The sequence below is a fragment of the Scomber japonicus genome, chromosome 9 (genome assembly GCF_027409825.1).
Source record: "Scomber japonicus isolate fScoJap1 chromosome 9, fScoJap1.pri, whole genome shotgun sequence".
Lineage (NCBI taxonomy): Eukaryota > Metazoa > Chordata > Actinopteri > Scombriformes > Scombridae > Scomber > Scomber japonicus.
The window spans coordinates 17,253,368-17,279,915 of NC_070586.1; the positions used below are offsets into that span (position 1 = coordinate 17,253,368).

Genomic DNA, 26,548 nt, shown 5'->3' on the forward strand with positions numbered 1-26,548 from the left:
ATAACAGCAGTGATGCACAGACATGCACAGCAATAGCTACAATCTGTCAGTAAAGCAATTACACACTACAGATAAGCACATAACAGTTGCCATTTGGCCTCCCATGGCTCTCTCTTTAAGTGTTACATACCTAACTTACCAAAAGCTTGACATGCACACCATGCATACACACACGCATGCACACAGTAACACGCACACACAGGGATATACTGTCAATGGTTTGTGAACTGTGAAAGGGCCGAGGGTTTTATGAAAGTGGTGGCATTATAACATCCTGACACAGCTCCATGGCAACCTACCTTGAAGGTCAGTGTATGTATGCCCACGTGTACTTAGTGTATAGAATAAAGAAGGGTTGTCAGTGTGGGTCAGTAAGTGCGTGTACATGGCCATGATGCAAGTCTTAATGATCAGTGCAAACACAGCGACTGGATACATTCATGTTTGTGTATCCTCCTTTCATCTTTTCATCACTGCTTTTCTCTTTTCATCCATGCTTCTGTGTTTTCTTCTACCCACGTTTACCCTTTCCCTTGATGTCCATCTCCATCTTTTGCAGCTTTTAAACCATCATACATTTCTTTTTTATTTTTCCTTCTTCTGCCTCCCCCACATGGTATCCTTACAGTACTTTATTTTATTTTTTGTCAATCTCTGCCTCATTTTTGGGGGGCCAGTTTTCCTTCTCATCTCAATCCTCCATCCATTTGCTGGTCATTTTTCTGAGAGACAGAGGACTAACGGGATCACATTTGAACAAAGGAAGAAAAGTGGGTTGACCAACCTTCATAGACATTCTTCTGTAATGTGCCATATATACTGTATGTGGGCTACAGAAGGTAGCTGAAGTGAAAAAAGGGGAGAAAACATTGTGTGGCAGCTGTTTCACACAAGAGGAGTACATATGATGCTGGTCTACTCAATGTACTCTCTCTGTTTCTGTTGGTTTTCTCTTGGTCTTTTTTAGAGCAAGTATGTTGCAATCTTTACATGTTAATACAGTAAGTATAGTTTATCTTCATCAGTATAAATAAGAGGTCATCATAGTTTAGTAGTTCCCCGTCTTTGCCCCGTCTTTGTCTTCAAAAACTACCATGTTTATTTACAGGTGTGTTAAGGAGTATACTGTTCAGTTTATACATATTATGTATTTTTACCCTGATGAATGTTTAGTGACAGAAAGCTTGGCTTTTGCTTTTTGTTTTTGAGTAAGCCATGGGAAATATTGTACATTTTAAAACCATACTTTTTTTTAATTTATTTGATGGCTGCTTTATCTACTTTCAAAATAATTAAGGTTTACACCTGGGCCATCAAGCAGTGCACCTCAGCATTGTTTTGTAAATTGCAGTGGTAGTATAAGAAGAAATTATGTAAGGTGCATTTTAATTCAACAACCCAGATTTTTTTTTTCAAATCCAGTAACTACTTCATCTGCTTTGAAGAGACCATTTTGGCTCTATTTAAGGTTTGCATAAGGGATGTACAATGTTGCCTACTGTTTACAAATGAAACATGCTGTGTTTATTTATGCGTTACCATACCTATCAAAGTGTTTAGTTATGTCAGGTTATATAATCATTAATTGCTTCAACCTGTAGCAGCTGTGTGTGGTGTTTCTGTTTTTTAACCTCCGAGGACATAGATGGCTATTTAGAGTTCATTGCAGGTAATGGAGTAAACAAGAGACCAAGGTCGCCGCTCCGTCTCTGTCTGTATAGGATGTCCTTCTCACTCTCTCACATTAGGAAAGACATGTTACACGGCTCAGAGCCGTTTCATTGCTGCTGTTCTGTCATGGCTGCCAAATACCTTGTCACTATAAAACAATGACTTATGATTAATAGCAAACACGTCTCCCACTCACTGATGTATGGCTATTAATTGACATTAACTGCCCATGTGTGACCGTGCATAAACTCACCTGCATCTACAGCCATGCACACCCCCTTCTTGTCCCGGTAAACATGTCAGAGCGTACAGTATTTACACAGAGATTGAAGTGGGTTTGGGGCAGCAATGATTCAGGAGAACGGCCCAAGGGTATGACAGGATGTTGGGGGATGTGTCATTTTTTCCTGTCTCCCTTGGTGACGAGCAGAGACATAAAGAAATCCTTTTACACACAGAGAGATATACACAGACCCGCACACACTCAGTCATTCACTCACATATATAGCTTACACACATCAGTGTTATACTCCCATAAAAATGGTTGTTTGGCAGAGTAGAGAGTAGATGAGCTCAGAGGAAGTATCTGTCTGTCTTTTTTTCCTCTGTTTTGGACTTTAGTGTAGCATACTGATGCAGACTACATCAAACACTTGCTGGAGCCTGACATCTCGCTGTTTTACTCAGCACCAAGAGCAGAACAAGAACTTGTCTGTCACTGCTCTTAATTCATTGTCTCCCTGGGGCAAAATGAGTGCTGACAGATATAAATAGCAGAAATGAATATCATAAGATCACAGTCAAGAGTGGCGGCAGTGGTGGGAGGGGTGGGGATGAGAAGGGAAGGATGAAGAGATGTGGAAGAGGGAGAGAGACAGAAAAAGAGAAGAGAAAGGGTCAATGAAACGAGATGTGAGAAAGAGAGATGAAGGAATGCATGGGTAGGTCCCTGTACCCCTCTCTGCTGACAGTCAGTATATTATACTGGCCTGACCACCTGCTCTGAGCCTGAAAGTACACCCTCCATAAAGTTACAGCAGATGGACCCAGTAAAATGCACCATGACCAGCAGCTATTCACTCACATATGTGTGTGTTTGTGCATTACAAGATATATGTGTAATTTAAAATGTGCCTATATTCAAACACCCACCCAGCCTTCCATAGTGCCCCAGAGGCAATACCAGTAACATGTGATACTCTATAGGTCTGATGTCTACATGTCTTCTCCTAAAACTCCTCCTGGTGTTGTAAGCCTATCAGCCAGTTAGCCAGCCAGCAATGTGGCTGTCAACCATATAAAAAGCTTACACTCACATGCACATCCTCTGACTTAACTTCTCTCTCTTCTATAGTCTCTCTGGCTGACTACAAGTATTTTGGAGGTTGCTTTTCCCCACAGTTTTATGTCCTTTGAGCTTTAAACCATCTCTTAGATTGGCTATTCCAGTCTATTACACCTTGTCCCTTAGTTTTGGCCATCATCCCTAATGGTAATTACGCCTTGTAGTCACCAAATTAATTGCTGAGATCTAGGAATGCAACAGCTTTGCTACAGCCATGTCCAGTGCAACAAGAAACATAAGCAGTCAGAGGATTATATGGGTTCCAAACAAATCCCCAGTTAGTTTATTTGGAAGAGAAAACCAAGACAAAGTCAAATTATTGCCCAAAATTTGTTCTAAACATCATCACAGTTTACAGACTGACTTCCTGACTCAACTTTGACCTACTATACTCACCATAATTGTGCACAAACAGTCTGTGTAGTGAGAGTTATTACCAATATTTCAAGTGGTTTAGATAATCTGGCTAAACTGCCAGATTGTTTACAACCAGTTTGAGTGCTTGTGTTTCTTGCCCTTGTGGGACTTTGTCACTATATTCCACTGCAGCAGAATTATTGCTTCATGCAACCTCTCTCATTTTTGACATTTAATCTTTTTGAGCAGCGCTTGAGCCCACTTACAGCCAAGGCTGCTGCATGGTACGTGTGATTGTTAGACTGGCGGAGAAAAAGGCTACTGTGTATTATGAACTGTAATATGAGTATCGTACAAGGTGGTATTGTCATTTTTTGCCAGTCCCTCAGACAAAAAGAAATTGTTTTTCCATCTCCAGGCCTCAAAGAAAAGAGAATTGCTGAAATGGTGGGCTGGTGAAAAATTTAATTTTACAGTCAAGAGATGATTGTGTAGTGGAAACATTGGATGCAGTATCTGTTCCTCACCACTCTCCTCACTCTCCATGACACCCTTTTGCCATCAGTAATAACAAGGTGAATTCTTCTCTGGATAGAAGCTCTTTTCTGACTGCTAAGAACAAGCATGATCAATTCCAATATGTCCTCTCTTTTTCTTTCTCTCCGTCTCTCTCTGCCTTTCAATTCTTTCTTTTTTTTCCTACTCTCCTCCGTGCTTTCTTTCATCCTCTGAGCCCAAACCAATCATCTGTAATTAGACAACTGCACAAACTATATTGAGAAGTGTTTGCGATGTGCGTCTGTGGTGTATGTGTTGAAAGGTCCTGACTAGGCCTTTGCCTGTGTACTCTAGTCAGAGTTCAGTCAGAGTTCACCTCCTCTTGGCTAAACAAATTTTCCCTTCGGACCAAATCAACAAATGATCTTTCACTTTAGGAACATACGCACACACAAATCCGCAGAAGCATACACCCATTCAACGGGATATAGAAAAAAAAGTTTGGGGAAAAAACAATTGCAGATTTGCCGTTTAAGGTCCCAGTGCAATTCTAGTTTCTAGGTTACTGTGATTTGATTTATAAGGCAAACAGAACATTGCCTGAGGATATTGAATTGAAAATATATCAGCTGTATGAATTTCAACAGGGAGAGGTGAAATAATGTAAATAGATCTGATTTGGGGTCACGAGCGGGACGGGCCATGCGAGAAACTCAGGCAGGCGGGAAAATTGAGGAAGGGAACGGGAGAGGGCAAGAAAATACAGAGATCAGAGGGAAAAGGAGGTAGATGCAAACAAAGATGATCTTTTATAATCAGGTAGAGGGTTTTTGACTTTGTAATGCATGCAGCTGTCAGCTGTGTGTAAGTGCTACAGTCTTCACAGTCCTTGTAGGACTATTTCAAGCATTTCCTTTTATATTTTGTCACTGTATATTCATCAATTGTCCATCTAAAAAGTCTTATAAGCCCTTTAAAAACAAGGTTGGATCTGGACAAACATTCAAGGGTGAACATTTTCCAGAGTATCAATCTCTCTTTATACTAAACAAGCAAAACATGTCGTACAGGATCCTTTTAATCCCCTGATGTCCTGTATTAGTAATCACACTCTGTGTTTCCCTCAGGGTCACACCTTTGAGCGGTGGTATTTGAAGAAGCATGCCGCTATACGGCGGCACATTGAAAAGTTCCTCTTTCTATTGAATCTCTCTTATTGAACTGGTTAGATGACTCGGATTGCTCTCTGCCTCTACCTGTCACTGAGCTCTTGCTTTCCTCCTTTTCTCTGTCTTTCTCTTTCACGCAGGTTAGCTATCTCTCACTGTCCTTCTTGCTTTCTGTCTGCAACCACCGGTGCACAGCTTAGAGAAGTGGCTGACGGGAGTTCATTGGGTACAATGTGTGTGTGTGAGTAGGACCTGTGCGTGCGTGTGTGTGTGTGTATGTGTAGATGTGACTGTGTTTGTCTCTCTGCGAGTGTGTGTGTGGGTGTGTACGTGTGCTTGAGTTTATGCACAGCAATGTCACTGGGCTGTGTAATTGAAATGGAAATGAGCCAATCAGCAACTGCAGTGGTGTGCCACCTTACCCTGCATTCACTTCACTGTTCCAGCTCTCCCAAACTCACTCTCTGTTTGTAACTTTGTGTTTGTGTGTGCGAGTATCTGTATGTGTATGTATGTGTGTGTGTGTGTATGTGTTTGCTGACAATACTTGGCTCTTCAGCTGAAGCCCTGAGGGCCTGAGGAGGTGGTGTGAAAATGTAATCAGTTGGTAATAAAGATTATCTTCCTCTCTCTAACTCACTCACATACTCACATACTCACCAGCTCTCTCTCTCTCTCTCTCTCTCACACACACACACACACACACACACACACACACACACACACACACACACACACACACACACACACACACACACATACACACACATTTATGCCCACGTTCTATGTCCAGCTGATTTTCCTGGCTTTATGTTTTTGACCCATAGCTCACTGTGACAGCTGTGGCATAACAAAGACATGTAATTATCACCATTTGACAATTAGCCTGCCATCCAACTTTGCTCCTTAATTACCTATTTTACTGCTAGAATGAATCCACTGACACATTGTGCTGCTACATTTTTGCACAAGAACAGAAAAAGATTCTTGCTGAAGATGTTGCCAGACGTGTGTTATAAAATACAGGGAAACAATTATAATGGTGGAGTGTGTGTGTGTGTGTAGGTGTGTGTGTGTGTGTGTCATTGAGTTATTCAGCAGAAACTCCATCTGGACAATTTCTTATATTATTTGTACAAGCTTTTAGCTTTCATCTCAAGAACATTGATAGAAATAAACATGTACTGTACATGAGTGTGCCACCAATCAGACTTTTTCAGTAAGTAAAAAAACTTGATTGCTAAATGTGTGAATAATTGGATTTACATTTATTCCATTTATAAATGTGTCTAGAATTCTCACAATTAATTTGTCTCCTGCTTCAATGTTTTATCATTTCTATTTCACTTTAATTTAGATTTAATTTCTCTTTCATTTAAAAAGCGTCTAAGCTGTGTCAACACAAAGTTCAATGAGTTCCATCCCATAGAGGAGTTACCAGAGCTCTGATTGGTCAGTTTGTATGTGATTCACAGTGCTGCTGCCACTTCAGCTTCTTAGTTTAAAACTGTAATGTTCAATACTTAAATAAAGAATTTAGAGACAAACATATTTGTTTGTCAAGTTAATAATATGTTATACATTATTGAAATGTTAATTTAATTAATCAATGCATAACAACATTTAAAAATCTATTTATTTATTAACTTATCAAAATTAAACACTGGAAAAGTCAGTTACTATTCAGATAACACCCTCTAAACTCCATATCGCTGACACACGCACACACAAAAACAGCCAGTTTTGATGCAGCTTTCATTTACATTTTCTTTTGTGCCCACTGCATTAGTTAATTCTGCAGTATCTTTGCAATTACTGTTTTCTATTGACCCCTGTACCATCTCTCCTGCCTATATTTCACTCTTCGGGATTCCAACAAAACATAGCCTCGATTTACATTCTGCTGTTGTAATCTCTCAGTACTTGTGTGTCCAACACAGACGCTAATGTATGTTTGAACAACACATGTCCGTTTTGTGGTAAAGGACAGTTTCCTCTCCGTGGGTAAAAGCAAGGTACAGTTTATAGAATAGCAGCATCCGATTAAAGCTACTATGGCTATAACCAAGGCACCGGCTGTATCTAAAACTCCCACATTAGTCCCTTGATAACCAAGCTTTTATGAGGACGATAAACACAGTTTTCCAAAAAATACAGGAAGTTTTCCAGGACCGATATTGATGATTAACCCACGCTGAAAAGACTTAGACATTTTTACAGCTTTGGCTGCACACACACTGTCATGTCATGCACATGCAGCTTCAATAGAATCTCCTTTAATGATAAATGCATGGTTGAATAACTCTAGTAAAGACTTGGATTCACTGGGAGCCTGGCAGCACTATCTGCAGTATTCAGTCTTGCTGCCTCTTTTTTGTATTCCCTCACCCTCTTTTGGAACCAGGTCCTTTCTCTCCCTCCCTGTCTGTTTCTCACCCTCGCTCTCTTTCTCACTCTGTGCCATTAGCAGCTTCTGGCTGTCTCACTGCTGTTCCTTTGCCAGGGAGCTCACTGAACTGATAACACCAACCTAATGTATGTGCGTGGGTGTGCGTGCACGTGGAGGTGTGTACTGGGCATCTGTTTGATGCATATATGTGTGCAAGTGAGTGTGTGTTACATGTTACAAATGCATGTCCTGTCCCTTTTTATGTGCTCACTCACCCAAACATCCTCTGCTTCATTTGCAGTCAGGGCCACGAGCCACTATTCTGACTGCTGAGGCAGGGAGAGAAGGGCAGCTGAAACATCACACACACACACACACACACACACACACACACACACAAGCTTGGGTGTGGGTGGGAGGATGTGACCATTAAGTCAGTGACATTTTAAAGCAGTGAGGGAGATGCATGGTTCTTCCTGGACCTCCTCAGACATGTTTTAAATGAGATGTTACAGATGAGCTGCTCCATGCCTTGGTTGTAAACATCCTCACATTGGTATTTACCTTACATGGGTAAACAGCATTTCATACTAGCTCGCACTCACATACACACATGAAGAGCAGAACCAGTGGACATATAGTAAATGAGCACACAAATGAGAAATGGCTGTGGTTAGATTCGCCACTTGATTGTTACATTAATCATTCAATTATACCAACATGAATTAAGTGACAAGTGAACACGCCTAAACCAGACTGCTCAAATTGCTATGTGATCTTCAAAACAAGTGGTCAGGTTTGCATTGCGATTGGAACTCTGTGTAGTTTGTCTTGAAATGCAGCAGACTGGAGTAAATGCAGCCAAGCAGGATAAGCATTTTCAGTTAAGATGCAGCAACTTGATCTTACAAAATCCATTCTTTAGAGTCAAAACTCAAACAACATTGAAATAACAAGCAGAGCTGTAGTCTTCAATAGAGAGAGCAAATAAGTGGGTGGAAAGAGAGTGACAGGGAGAAAGAGAACGATGAAGAGATAAAAGTGCTGACATTATTATGCCATTGTGCAGGATATTATTTTCATCAGCACCTGAAGATGTCTGAGAAATTTAGAGCCAATCAGTGAAAATGTTTTTTTTTTTTTCTGCTGGTATTTTTTGATCAACTGTAAGAATTGTTCTATGACACACTCGTAGGGAAATCTTTTAAGACATAATGGACATTCTGTAAATGTGAGCAACATAAATATTGCTTGGTGAGAGAAAGAGGTTACCATGATACGAGTGCGCTGCTTTAGTATGTTAATCCTAAAGCTCCAGAGTCCTCAGGATAAAATTGCATTCTGGGGCTTGTGGAGGCTTTCTTATAGAAAACAGAGGCGCTTTCAATTAAAAGTTTTGTCAAAACTCAGGTTGTGCTCTTACAGTATTAAAGACGGAGTCTCAATTATAACCCCACACCACCTGGCTTCTGGGCCAAATGAGTCAGTGGTACCAGCTGTGTGCATGTAAGTGTGTGTGGCATGGTCAAGAGTGTGTGCTAAATTAAAGCTATCCCCAGCAGGTTTACAGGTGTTCAATGTTTTCTCTGCAACGCCCCCTCTGAACTCCAAGGTTACATTCATACCACCCTAGACCAGGCCAGAATCTCCAAACAAACATAGAGTTAGATATTGCTCTCTAATTTTGGAAACTGTGAACATTTCACAGGTGAGAGACCCTATTTTGTGAGCAGCAGAGAAGAAATTGTGTGTGTGCGTGTGGATGTAAGCTTGTGACAGTGTGTGGCCTTTTGATGAATTTGCCTGTATGTATTAAAGCCCTCTGACCCTGTGTGGCCTGTTCTAGATCATTGCAGTTGTAAAGATGCCTCAGTGCACAGCCCTCAGAGACAGCCAGGCTCTGTATTTTTCCTATCATGACATTTACTGTCTGGGCCATCTTGTATCATTTCTACTTTGCACTCAGCCTGAGTTTGTCTGTCAGTGTGTTTTTTTTGAGGAAAAAATCCTCAAAAAAACACTGTTTTCTTGTAACATATTTCTTCAGACTTGGATACTTCAGTTTGCTATCATTCAGAAGGCAGATGTGTATATATGTGAGTAAATATGTGTTACGGTTACAGATTTATAGATAAACCAACCCACCCAAATTTATTGAAGCCAGAAGATGAGAGCAATGGTGCTTGTAAATTTCCAAACAACGTTGAGAAATTGCTGAGAAATCAAACCTCTCTGCTGTATGTGCTGACTTCAAACAAATGACAATAATTGATGGAATCAATTATTTCATCAGTTAATGCCTTAGTCATAGCTGTATTCACATATTTGTAGAAATAAACTTAGAGTTTGAAGTGTTTGTAAATCATTCAAAAGTAGGCTGGAGGTCTGTTGATGTTGAGCAGAGTAGAGAAAAATAGTGATAAAAAGACAGACATTGAATATTGTATTCTTCTTTGTTTGCTTTGAATGTAGACCAAAACCTTTGATTGATTGTTCAACTATACTAAATACAAATACTAAAAAGCTGACCTTTTCCTTGTTATCTTCTGTTTTCTATCTAGATTCCATCGTGGGGACTACCACATTGACGTGTGCATAAATGACTACCTGGATGTCTACTGTCCCCACTATGAAGACACAGTGCCTGAAGAGCGGACAGAGCGCTATGTCCTCTACATGGTCAACTACGATGGCTACAGCACATGTGACCACACCGCCAAGGGCTTTAAACGCTGGGAGTGCAACAGGCCGCACTCCCCGAATGGGCCACTCAAGTTTTCAGAGAAGTTCCAGCTCTTCACTCCATTCTCCTTGGGCTTTGAGTTCAGACCAGGCAGAGAATATTACTACATCTGTGAGTCTTAATCACAATCATATTTTATTATAAAACATGTGAATATGTGTGGAAATGCACCTTTTAATGCACCTTTCTTCTCTTCATTTGGTGTTTGCAGTGAACCTTTTAATGGGACAAACTATGCCTAAATAATGTGGTTCTCAGGTTTTTCACCTGTCTGTTAGTACAATAGAGTAAATGAAAAGAATAACATATTAATATAATAGAGCTGCACATAGAGCTGCACTACTGCTACTGCTAAAATAATAGAGTTCTATTACGGAGTACTGTGATATGTTTCTAAAAGCTGCACAAAAACCCACATGGATGCACAGAAAAACTAAAGAGATGAAGCCATATAAATCATGGCCTAACTTGATTATGAACCTTGGCTGCCCCTTGTGTTATAATTTTGGAGTGGAATATTTTTGGTTTTACTAACAGCATTGACTTTGTCACAAATAATCTCCCATATTTCGTTTTTGCTGGTAATATTTGTTTTTGTTATAACTCAATATATTTGTTAACCTCTTCCACTAGAACCTAATCACATTTCATTTTGTGCTTGCAGCTTTCTGCTCGTCCAAACTCTCCATTCAGACACGCAAAACCCTCATTTAAATACTGCTGTCTCCACCCTGTTGTACCGGTTTTCATTTACGCAGTTTTTCTTAGTAGATCACCCGCAAAACACATGCAAATGAAACGCGCAATCTATTGCACCGTGCACACAATTTAGTACCCACTATTTGGGATCTTAGTAAATCATATGTGTACTGTATGAGTCATCTCCAAGACAAATTTCCATCACCTTACAAATGACTTCTGATTCTGATTTCTGATTTTGATTTTAATACTAAAGAGCCAGACACACACACACACACGGATGCTATTCCTCACCCATGTTTTCACAACTACAGAGCTTTGTGAGTGACATTACAGTGATCCGAGTAGACGCTTTCATGTTCTGCTTTCAGCTGAGCTTTTCACACTGCTCTCAAAGCTTGTGGAAAACTCTTCCCTAAAATGGCAATGGAATTCACAGGGAGTTAAATTGAGACAGTTTGAAAGTTATAGCTTTCTTCCCCTGCTGCACAATACTGTATCTTCAAAAAAGGAGTGCCCTCCTCTCCGCATTATGTTATGCTCCTATTCATCTTGTGTTAGATGTTAAGTTGTCTGCTTCTTGGCATAGGAACTGAGTCTAACTGAATTCATCTGAAGTTAAAGCCCCTGGGAAATTAGGTTTTATCAAAGCAAGGTGATAGAGTGGAATTGAGTTGAGTTCGTCCTCCCACTACAGACTACATGCACATGGGAGATGGAGGAGTCACTGTCATAGGCGCAGTCACCACCACTTGCTCAAAACACATTTGTCACAGGGATATGCTGATATTAGAAAATTGGAAGCGCGGTTATGTTCTTGTATGGGTGGCATTAGTATCATATCATGATTTATGTATTATTGCTTCAGCTGTTAAAGGTAAAGTTTAAAGGTTGGTGAACTTTTTGGGCAAACGTATGAGAAAAGCTCTATAAATTCCTTGTCAGTCAGGGTGTGTCAATACTGACAGTTAAGACTCTCCAGCTAAATGATTCTGCATTTACTATATCAGTTTTCTGTAGAAATTAGCGTGTGGTGTAAATGCAGCTCTACTTAACTGTCAAACCCTGTTTCTGTGTGTTTTCTGCCTCTTTAAGAGATAGTGTTGAAAGAGTCAGCTGAGCCGTGCTTTGAGTTCTATGCACTCTGAGATCTGTTTTCTAAATTGGCACCTTTTATGAAGCAGTTAACCTGACAGTCAGCCAAGACTTCTGTCTTTTATTCATTTCATGTGTTTCATTTTCTTTCCCTGGTCCATTACACATTAGAATGCAAGACTGGAATAAAAAGCAAAACAGAAAAGGGCCTCGCCCTAATGTTTGCTGTTGTTTCCATGGTGAATAGGCATTTTTCTTTCTCAAGCTTGTCCACAAAACAAATAGCCTGGAATCCAGGGGCCTTTCACAACAAGGTGTTTGGCTATTTGGCTGTTCAAAAAGTAACCAGATTTTCCTTTGCTTTTATAGCCAATTTGCATTGACAGTCATATTAAATGAGACTACACTCCCTGAAGTCTCTGTTTCTAACTTTTTTTTTCCATTTCTGTTGAGAGATGCTTGTCCTAAGGGCTAGATTAAATTACACTGCGACCGACAGGGCTCCCATGGAACACATCCATTCTGCTGTAGCATGCCATATTGGTTTAGTGGCCCGCGGCTTCATTGGCTATTGAATGATTCTAGCATATAGCCTCTCTGGCTACTGTGGCGGATATTAAAGTCATCTACCATGAAGTCATCTGACATGTGATTTCCCACTGCCATTGTGTCCAGAGTGAACACGCATAAGAAGCTGGGGAGGGCTGCTGATGGATTGGACAGTCTCTTTAGTGGACAGAATGCAGAGTTTAAAGAGAAAGATTGAGAGAGACCAAGATATAGTTACATTACTACACCTGCCAATTCATCTACACTATTAGTTTCTATCTCTACTGTCATCATCATCATCACCATCATCAGGCAGTCTCCCTTATGCCCTGGTAGTAGAAACATACAAGACCTTTTAGGTTGCAGTAGCTTGCATCATTTTTATTCTTCTTTAATCTTAAAAATTTGGCGATGAACACAACGAATAAGCGAACAGGCTGCAAAATTAAACCACAATTTTTCAAAAGAATATAACCTAATTGCTGCAATTCTCTCATTACTATAAATATTCAGTAGGTAAAATGGTGGGGGAAAAAATTTAAAACATTGCCTCAATGCTTAAAAGAGCAAAACTGAATGCCACTGAAAATCTTTGCTAATCTTGTTTGCATACCACAAGCAGGTCTACTTGGCATCAACTGCTACAATTATTGGTCATCTGAGTTTGAGTAAATGTTTTATTAAGATTTCTCAAGTTGTATTTTCCATGTGTGCTATAATTCATTTTCGCAACAAAACCACGTTTTGGTCAGATGTTGGTAAACCTTTCCGGCAGCTTGTCTTATAAGTGTTCATCCACTCCAATCCAAAAATACATTTATCAGCTTTAATCCTGTGTCCCTGTATTATTCATTTATTTATCTCTTGTTATTTGCCAAATGTTTTAATGTTTTAATACCTTTTTGTAACTGTGTAGCTTAAATACGTCATAGTAGAGAAGTTTCATGGGGCCTTTTAGCAATGATCTCATAGTTCATCATGAGTTATCCTACATACCACAATCAACATGCAAAGTCACACCAGAAAGCATTTATATATATTAACTTATTAAGTTTTTATGACTAAAGAGTTCACAAAACATTGCATAATCTGGCAACCAGTAAAGAACACACTAAAGTATTTTAAAACTAAAAATTATATTTGAAAATGATACAAAATACTAGCATTTGGATGGTGTTGCAAGAAGTAGAAGGAGGAGGACCACATTCAGACTTGTTCGATTCACCAACTTTTTCTTTATTTAAACAGCACTGTGCTGAATCAAAGGCCAATGTTTCCGACTTCATCAAGGGCCAAACAGAAATGCTGGGTTGAAAAACACTTTTTATACATTTCCAAATCACAGTGCATCCTATAAGGTAATCACATAATTTGGTAATCAAGCCATCACCTGTGTCACCTGCATTGCACTGAATGCAATGAAGCAAGATAGCCCTTTTATGAAAGTGTGCTTGTCAAGAATCTATTTTACAACTAATAATAATGATAATATTTATAATAATAAAGTGTATTGTTCATGGAGTCAAGTAACGTTTTTCAGTGACAGATACTGGGCAACCTCACTCAGAGCTTACAGTATTCAGCCAGACCTAAGATAGTAAAACAATGTCTGCGTCCTGTAACAATAATTCTGACAGGGTTGCAGGCATGTTATTTCTGTAGCAAAATCAGTGTTGAGCAGCTGAGTTGTTGTGCAGTTAAAACAACCTTTAGTTTTGTCATTTCCTCTCAGTCTTGCTGCCATAAAGGACTCAAATTCCTCCCACTGGAACATTTGCAGTGTCATAGTGCCAGTAGTTTGTCATTGTCTTTTAACACCATTCCTGCTTAATGAAGTGCAGGCGTTGCTTAGCTCTTTTTAATAATAATCATGTTATCCGTCCAGGTTGATTTTGGAGATGTGCATGCCTACTGAACTATGAAACAGTATTGCTGATATTTAACTTTAACACTGCTATTGTGACAATGGTTTGCCAACTACCTTGTGATGCTATCCCGTCTCATTACTGTTGCTAATGAGAATAAAAGACTCTGTTGTCAAATTTGAAATCATCAATGTGATGCACAGCTGTGAGTAAACTATGATTATACTCCATAGTATAGTACTCCATACCACTTGGCTCATTGGCTCAATTTGAATTTATTTATTCATTCACTTATTTATTTTGAACATTCAAATAAAAACAGACATGTTGAGGCAAAAGTCATCTTATTTCTACACATACCACTACATGGAAACACTACACAGGCCAGTCTGGTGGTTGTGATTTCTTGCAGTGAGACTACTGCAATTACTCAATCAAAAATCAAAAGGCCTTTCCTGCTCTAGTGCACAACCTAAATGTGCCCAGTTTTTCTGTAAGGATAATACAATGTTCTCTTACTGTGCACTGCAATGTAAAAATACCCCTGGCCAAATCTAAATAATGAATTTCAAAGAGAATTTAGTGACTGATTACTTTCATAATTCTTTAAATATTTAGTGACTTAGTGATTTTTACTGAGATGAGGTCTCTAATAAGAACAATTTTCAAAATCACTGCCTCTCAGTGTGGACATTACACAACAACCAGTGACTGCTACTAGCACCGACAAAGCAAAGACATTTATGCTGTATAAGGTATGACGATACTGTACCTGCAGTTCAGTACAAAGGCAGTGGCCAGACTTTGCCCTTGTAGCTGATTTGCCTACATTGTGTGAGTGCGTAGTGTAGCGTAGCTAACAGAGGAAATTGTATGCATCATTAGCCACTGAAGCAAGCTATACTGCACACTACTACGCACAAGACGGAAATGTCAGTGTGTCCTGAGGCAGAGGTCACTATCCATAAGTATTTGAGGCAAAGGTTAGTTTTAGTTACTGTGAATAAGCTTATGCATTTAAGAGATAACAGTTCATCATCTGGGGAATTCATAAAATCTCTCTTTGGTTTTATAGGGCTGCTATAAAAAAAAGAAAAATCTGTATTTCATAGATATCACCCTAGCATTCATTTAGAGTAACCACTATTTAACCATATGCAGAACAGCAGAGACCTTATATATAAAATGGGTCTCATATAAAGTATCAGAATATGAATCATTTCCTTGTTTCTAATTTCTCAGGAGCTAAATGACCTGAGGGATGGGGGATGAAAAATCTGGCCTGAGTGACGTGATTGATTAGCATTCTTGTTTGTAGATGAAAATTAAGATGTCAAATCGTATTCCTTCAGAGAAAATGCCCGTTAATGGTGTTTTCGCCCTATGAGTTCGACGCGGGTCGAGAGTTGATTTGTTGCATCTCTGATAAAATTAGAGCGAGGAGACAGGGTTCTGCTGTCATCTGCTCCAACAACAGAAACAGCTTAATCAATGCCAGCAGGACAGAGGGAATTTACTCAAATGGAGGTCATAATTCTTCAGTTTTGTTAGCGTCAGCCTCTTCTCTCTGTCTGAGGCAGGTAGACAAGAAGAAAGCTCAAATCAGTCATCCTTTTGCAGGCAACACCCAGCTGTGTTTTCTCGACAGGTCAACACAAGAAAGACTGACAAGGGGAGCTGAGAGAGAAAGAATTAACATAGGAATACATTAAAGATGTGAAATTTACAGATTCATGGGGATATAGAGAATAATCTAATGCTGGCCACATATGTTAGCAATTCAGCACAATGCAGTATTAGCAGTGGGTGAGTTGTAGCTCGGAAGTGTCTGCTTCAGACAGAAGGGATAAGCGAGGACAGTGGGACTTCATGGGTCAGAGTTCACAGTACATTTATGGTTTAGGTGAATCCCATCTTGCAGAATGCTGATGCAAGCATGTTCCTTTAACATAGACAGAATCCACAATCTCGTATTTGAGTGATTTTTATCGGAAAAAGGGCAGAAATTCAATATCGGTGGCAGCTCACTGTGAGAGATAAGTGAGCAGAGTTATGGTGTTTGTAGGCATCTAAGATGTCTGGCAAATAGGAAACCATTTTGTGTGTTCATGCAGTAGCAGATTGGTGGCAGAAATGGTGTTTTCTTGTTGTCTGACTTGTTCACCAAAATGAACTGATAGTGCTGCTCACAGAAAATGCAATCAATAACAGTTTTGCGTCTCACTTGTGGTTAGAGTTATTTTATAGATATTTTGGCATCTGACACTGCAGGAAAGGATGATATTACAGTTACACAGAGTCCTTTAGAGAGTCTGTGGCTGATATCAAATGAACAACTTGCTAAAATCGCCAACAAAACCCAGAGGGTGGTCGATGATTCTACCCATGTTGGTTTACAAAATGAGAAGCATTTGGTGAGGCTTCAATCACTCTGGAGATGCCCGTAGGCCAATATGCAAAATGCAACGCAAGATTGATCGTAAATACCAAGCTAGCACACAAGAAAATCTTTTGATATACATAAGGCTTTATCACAATACCATGAGGTCTTATTCAGCTTTACTGGACTGCTACATGTACACAAAGCTTAGAGAGATTCTCCAAGACATGGACTGGCTGTCTTGTGATTGATCATAAATCCTGTGATGCACCAAGCTCCTTCAAGCAGCTCTTGAGAGGAGAAAGGAGTAGAGATAGTGAAGCAGGCAGGATCAGGGAAATGGCATTAATGGACAAATGAAATAGAGGCAAGGGACGGTGTATACAGTCTGTATTTTGTTCGAGCTATGGGAGGGTTACTAATAATGATAAAGAGCTGGTGCTGTTCCATTTGCGGTTCAGGAGGGAACCTGCATATGGACACCATCATAACTCAGCCCCTTTCATCCATTCAAATGAAAAATAAGCTCTGTCATCAGCATTCAGAAATGATCCGACAACATAGAGTAATGTGACAGAAAGCTACACACATACACGTTCACATGGATACTCTCATGTACAGTATGCATGAACAGACATACAGAAAAGCCACACAAATGCACGCTGTCTGGAATGCATTATGATAATCCTGATAGATGGATAGACATTCCACCATCTCCCTCACCCCTGGTTTCTACATCATTTCTTGTCGTCCCTTTTCATCACATCTCTCTTTGGATTTCAGGACAGTACTCCTAACTAACCCTCTCTGTCTTTCTTTTGCATCAGATGTTCAGATTGCATGTTACACACACACACACACAGACACACACACATATACACACAAGGGGAAAAAATCTGAATCACAGATCACAATTGTTTTGTGTGTGAATGAAAAGTACGTGAATTTTGAAATGATCTGTTTAATAACTCTACATTAAACACCAAAAGAGAGAATATTTATTGGAAAAATCATGTTTCATCACTCCCATCTAGTTCTCAAGGCTAACAGTGACCCAACACCTTTCTGGGAGACTCTATGTTGGTGTTTCCTTTCATTTTTTCAACCATCTGTATGTACATCAAACACACACTAATGCGCACATTTGAAAATGGTAACAAATCAGTCAGTGCAGTCTACTGGTTCCTGAGAAGATCTGATTACAGAATCAAACACTGTTTAAGGTCTGGCCATAATAAGCTCATTTGAGTTTCAAGAGTCCCCTTTCAAAAATAAACTGAAAACAGTCAACCAGCCAGCTCCCCCATTGGCCAAACTTGGCTAATAATAGACCATGAGCTAAATCATGGCACACTTGTTGACAGCCCGAGGAAAGCGTGGTGAAGGAGAAAAGTATCTAATCAAGTTATTTGAGTTTGACCGCCAATAAAGTAGTCATCACTTTGTCTGGCGAAAAACAGAAAGGCTGTGAAAAGCCAAGAGATCAGATGAAAGTAGGGCAGGCGAGAGCTGCAATTCAAAGGGCATGAGCTTTCCCCTCTGTCTATTATGATTCATGCATAGCAGCCGTCTTCAGGAGCTGATTATGATTCAGTATCGCAAAGACAAGGACATGTTATCCCAGGCCATTAACCATTAACACACACTATTATTAACCCAGTCCTCTAATCATAATATTTAATAGGTTATTGTTCATTTATTTGTTCTTTTTTCATTCTTCCTCTCTTGCAATATACACATTTATGGACACACACAGTTTTTCACATTTATTAGTGGGTAGATACCAAGGCCATAACAATATCATTATGATTCTTTGCGATACACTAAGTGCAGTAATGAAACATAATTATGTTCTGTGATTTATTGTTCTGCCGTAGCTTTAAAAAGCCAAACTCCCCCCTTAAATGACTATATCACCAAGTTCATTCTAATTTGAGTATAGAGAATGAATAAGTTGGATGCAATTCAAGAGTTGTCAGACTTTCAATCACCAGCTTTTCATTTTCGAGAAGACAGAGTAATTTGTTGGAGCTTCATTGTGTGCTCTTTCACAAAATGATGATGCTTGATGTACATTGACATAATAGTAAAGGGAAATATTTGTATCCCCCGCACTATAACATTGATAAACAATAGTGCAAGAAAACTAGTGCATTGTTTAATTATGCAGGCATTATTGATTTTAACTCGCTCACTCACTTTCTCCACTCAACTTAATACTTGCACACCCCCCCAACCCCTCTTTCTTCCTCTCAGTCTTTTCCTCATTGCTTGTGATCTCGTCACCTCAGCACAAGTGGCATGAAGGATGACTTTGGGTCACTTTTTGGTGGATGTTGAAAGATGCAAGGAAAGAGCAAAAGGCCAGCTACCACTGGAGTGGGGGGGGGGGTTATGTTCCCTCTGCTGCCTGAATCCAAGCCTTCTCCTCCCATTCCCTCATTCCCTCCTATTGTGTGTTCGCTGTAGTAGCATCTGGTTAATGGGCCTCTTCAGTGGATGGTCTCTTCCATCTTCGTACATGCACACATGTTGTGCACGCTGGCATATGCACATAGTTCCTTTGTGCTGGTCTGTAGTTTTTAGTCTTTTTGTTTGTCTCTGCTTTATAACCGGTTGAATAAGGGAAGGACATTTTGTGAAGGACATTTAGTAGTTGTGTACACATACAAAAACCTTATTGTATATGGGTTCATACTGTATGTGTGTGCTATTGAAGGTATAAAAGAGATTATCTTGGACAGTGGAGAAGTTTATATTACCTGTTGGAAGGGTCATGTAAATATTTTCTTGGCCTCTCCCTGTCTGAAACGTAGATGAGTGTCTTGAATTCAAGGTTTTATTAAATGTATTTAGCTCAGCATTGTCCTCTTTTGACTGTGTCCACACCCTGAAACTGAAGGACAAGTGTTAATGAATCCCAGCAGTGATTTCTGTACGCAGAACAGAAGAAATGTCTTCTGGCTGCAAACTAACTGGCTAGATGGAAATGTGTGTAAAAGAAGGCACAAAGGGTCTGGAAAGTAGTATTTTCTCTTTCTTTCCTCTCTCCTGGACATTGTTTTATGTAAACAAAAGCATAAAACTTGTGTACACACAAAGCCAGAAATATGCATACGCATTCTTTTAGTCAGATTTATAAAGCTGTCTCTATGCATGGTTCTGTTTTATAAATCTCAGTAATTGAGGAACTAGGAACACATGCACTATCCTCATTTCTACTCGCACAAGTAGCCATAAATGGATGAAGACATGCCCTGAACCAGCCATTTTCATATCAGCTCATCGCCTCCTCTACCAGTCTTTACATTTGTCAATGAAACAAACAGGAAAGACCGCCAGGGTTCTCCAGCAGCAGAGCTGTCTTTACGTACAACCATTACACAGGCTGTGCAGTATCATTGGCAAGGGTATGTCAGAAATGTAATTAATGCCCCCTTAATTGTGTTTTTACCCTATGAGTTTGATCAGCATCCATATCTAAATAGACTTTACAAAGTGAGTCACAATTAAGGATAAAATAAAAAGAATATAAAGAGCAAATTAAAATGTGGACTCCTATGTTAATTAAAAGAATAAGAAAACAAATCACACAAAAGTAATTAATCACAGTTTTTTTTTTCACCTTATATTTCATCCCCTCCTCATTAAATCACCCTCACATAGCTTTAGAACAACATATATACACCTGGTCTAAAGAATGTGTAAGGTACAGACATTCTCTGCGCACATAATGTGTTTATAAATAACAGTTTATGTGCAGGAAATGGCATAAGCATGATTGTTATGTGTATCCATCATTTATGTATCTGACCCCTGGACTCTGCTGTACCCAAATCCGACTGGATTAGTACAGTGTTAGCCACATGAGTAAACCCAGTGAGTCAAAACTAAGGCCAGCGGGCTGTTTTTTAGTGAGCTGGCAGAATAAGCTAGTTAGGAATGCTTAGTACCAGACACGACATTACAGGGCATTCTGTTTAACCCATCTTAACAAATAAGCAGGGATCATTATCAAAGCCAGACGCAGACAAGAGACATGCTAACATGATGCTATTACTGTTACATGTTAAAATGTTACAGGATTGGCTTTTTTAAAGATGAAATGATGAAAGGAATGGTTTACCAAAACATACAGTTTTAAAATGTTGATGTTTTGTTGGCGCACTTTTGTCACTGTGGAGAGGAGAAGACGGAGGCACAATGACACACACATGCACAGGACAGATTTTTTCCACCCGTGTTAATATGTGGAGTGGAATATTTTTGGTTTTACTAACAGCAGAAATAATCTCTCATATGGTGTTTTTTCTGGTAATATTTTTCTTTGTTATAACTCAATATATTTGTTAACCTTTTCCACTAGAACCTGATCACATTTCATTTTCCAAACTCTCCATTAAAACACGCAAAACCCTCATTTAAATACTGCTGTCTCCACCCTGTTGCACCTGTTTTCATTTACACAGTTATTCTTAGTAGATCACCCGCAAAACGCACGCAAACGAAACGCACAATCTATTGCACTGTGCACGCAATTTAGTACTCACCATTTTGGATCTTAGTAAATCAGGCCCTAGGTGTAAAAAACAAAACAAACAAAGCCTCTTTTTAGCAGTCTGATTCTCTGTTTTTTATGTATGTAGGCTATAGCTGAGCCATTATCCCTCCTAAATTATGGAAAAGAAATCAATATCCTACCATGATATTGTCTACTGTATTTAGTCCAAGACACATGTTTTTATGTCCCCATGTCTGGAATGTACAGTTGAAGCTTTCATTGAAAGGCAAAGGAAATGTGTTTTACAGATAACATTACAGTTGCAATAAAGCTTGGCTTGAGCTGTGATTGAAACAATATTGTGCCTAAGCCACACTGAGCCCACCTGTTTGTTCTTCCGTAATTGGATTCTGCTTCATTCCATTTGCCTTAATGCTGATGCATAATGCAGTGTACTGAGGGGACCAGCCATTACCAGCTAGGGGACAAGGCTCGGAGGAGTAACCTGACCCCACAACCACCACCCTCCTCCCCACTCCCGACAGTCTCTGGGACATCTTTTTAGGGCCTCTGTCCTTCAAAGCAGCCACTTGCTCAGGCTGGATGGATTGATGGTTGAGGCTGTGGGCCTGATGAGAACCAGAATAGCAGGTGTTGATGTTATGGCCTACAAGAACAATAAGCTGGCCCTCTGCAGTATGGTAATCCAAAATAAACAGGCGGTGGTGTGGACGGTTTGGGCCTGGGCGGAGGGATCCTCATTAAATAGCAAGTATAAAAAGCTGCTTCCAAGAATGGAATGTAGAGCCAAAGTCTAATCTTTGCTTTGTAGTCAAGAATGTACAGCAACACACCTCAGCCACTTCCAGGTTCATTTCATCTTGGCATTTCTCATTTTGGCAGTGCAAAGTAAAAGTGAGGCCGGTCGATGTCATATATTATATTCATAAAAAGCACAGATTTATAGCAATTTTTAGCTTTATACTTGGTGCTTAGTGGAAATAGCTAATTCCATTAAGACAATGTACTATGTAACTTGTGTGAGCTACTTTAATCTCTACATAATCGTATCTGTTGGCTGTTGCACCATATGCCCATGATTTTCTCTTGTGTAGGAGGTAGCAAGCGTCTCATGATCAAATCTATAAACATCACTTCATCAGCTTCACTAACTGTCATCATGACAGAGACTCCCACATGCTCTTTGCCATTTTCATCAGGGCCATACCTCTCTCATGATCAGCTGCCTTTGCTAAGTGGCTGGTGTCGATGGCTGTGACTCAGCTCTGCCCACAACAATGATGAAGATAAGACATCTGGAGATGGTGTGTGTGTGTGTGCGAGGGTTTGTGTGTGCTTGGCCTTGTACGTGTGCACTCTGAAAATGGGAGCATAAAGTAGTGCTGGAAAAGAGAAGTAGAGCAATAAGAAGAGTGATATAAATTGTGTGGGTACTGGTGTATGTATGTGACTGAGTGGGTGAGCGACGTTGGCCAAGGTTCATTAGTGTGTCATCGGCTGCCTCCACACCAAAATAATAAGGCTCTCTCTCTCTCTCTCTCTCTCTCTCTCTCTCTCTCTCTCTCTCTCTCTCTCTCTCTCTCTCTCTCTCTCTCTCTCTCTCTCTCTCTCTCTCTCTCGCTCTCTCTCCGCTCTCAACTCCCTTGCATCTGCCGAATATGAATTTAGATGTGAAAAACCTTTCTTGCACACTGACACGTGACTAAGAAACTGGTTAACAGTTGATGAAGCAACAGCATTAGAAATGGTCACAGCCAGGTTGAGAGGCAAGAAGGATCGAGAGAGCAAAAGAGAGCGAGAGCTTGATGAGCTCTCAAGAGGACAGTGCAAGATAAAATTGAAAGAATATACATTTGATAAGAAACTGAAGTCTGGGTTGCATTGTATATGTGGAGTAGAGCGCATGATAAACATAAAAAAAAGATATAGACTACCCTATTTTCTGATGCTTTCCCATAGTTATTAGTCAACAATAATCTTTGTGAATACATGCTCTAGCTACAGAGACAGCTCACTGCTTTTCTCACTGCCTCAACATGAAATAGATTCTGGTACACTGATTGCAGCAATGTGTCCCGAGACATTTTTGAGTGTTAAACATTCTGCAGACAGAAAAGATCAGAGAATTGCAAAAGCTGTTATTTAGGAGGATGTAAGCCAACACTAGTAAACACAGCATGCATTCACTGGTGTGTGTGCTGTACACACGATAAAGCACAAGTCAGTTGAGCCCTGATGAATGGATGCAACCATGCTGACAGACGAGAAGAGAGGGTGACACAGCTGGGAGAGAGTGAAGGGAAGGGAGGGGTTAGGTAAAGGTTCACTAGAGAGGAGTTGACAGATCCCAAATGGTAGCCTTCGGAAATGCTGTAGAATGATCTACAGAAGGCATAAAATGTTGCCCAGAAGACAGCTTTAGCGGATGATATGGTCTCTCAGGAGCCAAGGGGGAAAATAGAATTGAAAACTAGTTTACAGTAAATAGCATTAATATGTCACCATAGTGAGAAAAGCCTACACTATTTCCTATTTGACACGAGACAACAATGTACATTTTTAAACTGCTGTACAATCACCAGCCATGATAGATTCACGCAATACGCACCCACCATGCTCCAACTGACATGTGTTTGACCCCTATCCTTGTCTACAGGAGACAACACCTGGTGCCTCACCGCAACTCCATTAGTGGTCAACCACACACAGACACACACACACACACACACACACACACACATGCACACGCATACATGCTCTCCACGCAAGCTATATTTAGAGTATGCGATGCAACCACTATGGTAGCATAAGCTCAGAGATTCACACCCCATGGACTTGACAGGAAGGGATCCATTTCCTGACAGCAACCACAGACCAAACACACATGCAGCATATACATCCTCTGTGTGCGAACTTAGTGTCCCTTCAAGAGTGTTGAGGTTTTTATAGAGAAACAAAATACATAGATGATCAGTACAGCATTACTATATCCTCCGGTTTTGAGTGTTTTGCATAAAGTCAGAATGATACTGCCTGATCCTGATTAAGCTGCTGATAGATATTTAATATCTAATCTATCAGAATCTAACATTGTACAATTTAACTTTGAGCAAAACAGAGAGAGATTTCCGTAGCACATCTGTAAATACTTTCTGGTTTCAAATCCAGAAGAACCACGACTAACTCTACCAAATCCACTTATGAGCAACATCATAATCCAGCTTTTTACCAACTAAATAACATACATAAAAGAAAAATGAATTATCAATAATATTACTGCATTCATTGAAAAATGTAGTTGTATATGTGATAGTACATGTGCTATATGAACACCCTCTTTACCTGTGTTTTTATTTTCTGTTTTCCAGCCTCCACCATTGCTGAGAATGGGAGGAAAACATGCCTGAAGCTCAAGGTTTTCGTCCGACCATCAAGTAAGTGTATGCATGCAACACACAGCTTTGTAATAGAGCTTGTTGAAGTATATATTTGGATTGAAAAATCAAAACAATTTATGTCTACTTCTCTGGTTACCTCACTACCTCCTCAATTACCTTTTGCCCACTGTCCAACATACCACTTTCATTTCTCACAAAATTGCTTTACTTGCTAATAAAATGTTTTGTTAAAAACATGAAAAAGGATGATAGATGATCCCATCAAATGAAACCCAGGTCACTTCATATTTCATCTGAATGTTGCCATGAGCTTTGTTGCTTGAGATGTTTAATTTCAGGGCTGAGATGGGGGGCTTCAAATGTCACTAACCTATTTGGCATATACCTCTAATGATCTTTCATTCTCCCTATTTTCTGTTATAGACAGCTGTGTGAAAACTATAGGCGTACATGACCGCGTTTTTGATGTAAACGACAAAGTAGACAATACATTAGAACCACGAGGTTAGTATGGCTTCCTGCTTTTTTGATTCTCTTCAGTATGATCTCCATACATCTTCAGACATGTGTCTTGTTCTGTCTTTTTATGTTGTTTATCTGTATGTCCCCCTGCCTGACGCTTCTCTTAAACGCGATTCTTCTGACTGCCATGCTACTGTTGCTGCTTGCATATTATAAATTGCTGTTTGTTTAATTTGACCAAATAATTGCATGTTATACAGGAATTATATGCAGTACAGTCTATGTGATGCTTTCTTATAGATGACCATGTTTCACATTGTCACACCAAACATTTTCATTAATTCAATAGAAAACATCACTTCCACCAGCATGCTGTACTCCATATCATTACAGATTTATTTTTTTTAAATACATCTAAATCAGTCACTTGAGTGTTTTCATTATTATGATCAATGCAGACCTACATACTACATACATAAACACTAATGGTTAAACAATACATTTGGCACATATTATTTTTCAGTGTCACTCCTCACTGCATTCCTGAAGTGCAGCATTGATTATTTTCTGTGCTCACAACACACAGCAATATTATGTCTTCATACATGAGTCAAACCAAGTCACTGAACTGAAACACTCCACATAGTGCAGACTCTTTCACAGCCAGCTCACCCCAGCGTCTGAAACAACACAGTAAAGACAGCCCCACAGGGAATATATATATATGTAACAAACTGTTAAATATAGGGCATTACTCATTTGAAAATGATTAAAACAGATTTTTCATTTTTATTGGTTTTTAAAATTACATTCAACTAAAATTATTACTACACTCTGATAGCAGCTATATTATGACCCACAATTTAAATGTGACACTAACACACGTAGTCAAGGCCAGAAATATCAAGGCCAGACATTTTTGATGCCCACCTTCCTCTCCTCTTGCCTGATTTTCTTTCTGTTTGCCTTGTTATCTTTCTTGTATGTAACAATGGCTGCCTCTCATCTTGCATGCCTCTTTTGGCTCATTCCTTTATTACACACACACACACACACACACATACACACACACACAGAGACAAACAGGTATAGTTATGTAAATATCCAGCCCTTTCTTCTGTCTATCTGTCCTTTGCATGGTTCAGCTACTTTCCCATGGTGTAGCATGCATGTTGCTGCTCACAGATAGTGATCACCTGGGAGATGAAATCAAAATGATTCTGACAAAGAGAGAAGAAGCATTATATAGCAACTGAAGTTCATATGGCAACTCAGACTCCATTATTAACTTTCTGAACATGTGCCCAAACATCTCCGTAATGCACTGGTGTCTCAAATACAATAATACAATTCAGTACAAACTTAAACATATGAGAATAAATTAATTGCATAACGTTTTTTGTAAT

General features: G+C 39.6%; 1 protein-coding gene across 1 annotated transcript in view; it reads left to right on the plus strand.

Annotated features, from left to right (window-relative positions):
• Positions 1-26,548, plus strand: part of efna5b (ephrin-A5b) — an 89,757-nt gene that overhangs the window by 63,029 nt on the left and 180 nt on the right. Inside the window, exons 2-4 of the mRNA XM_053325217.1 lie at positions 9,991-10,283; positions 24,651-24,716; positions 25,104-25,184. Coding sequence (XP_053181192.1) covers positions 9,991-10,283; positions 24,651-24,716; positions 25,104-25,184 — 440 coding nt within the window. The remainder of the gene's footprint in view (positions 1-9,990; positions 10,284-24,650; positions 24,717-25,103; positions 25,185-26,548) is intronic.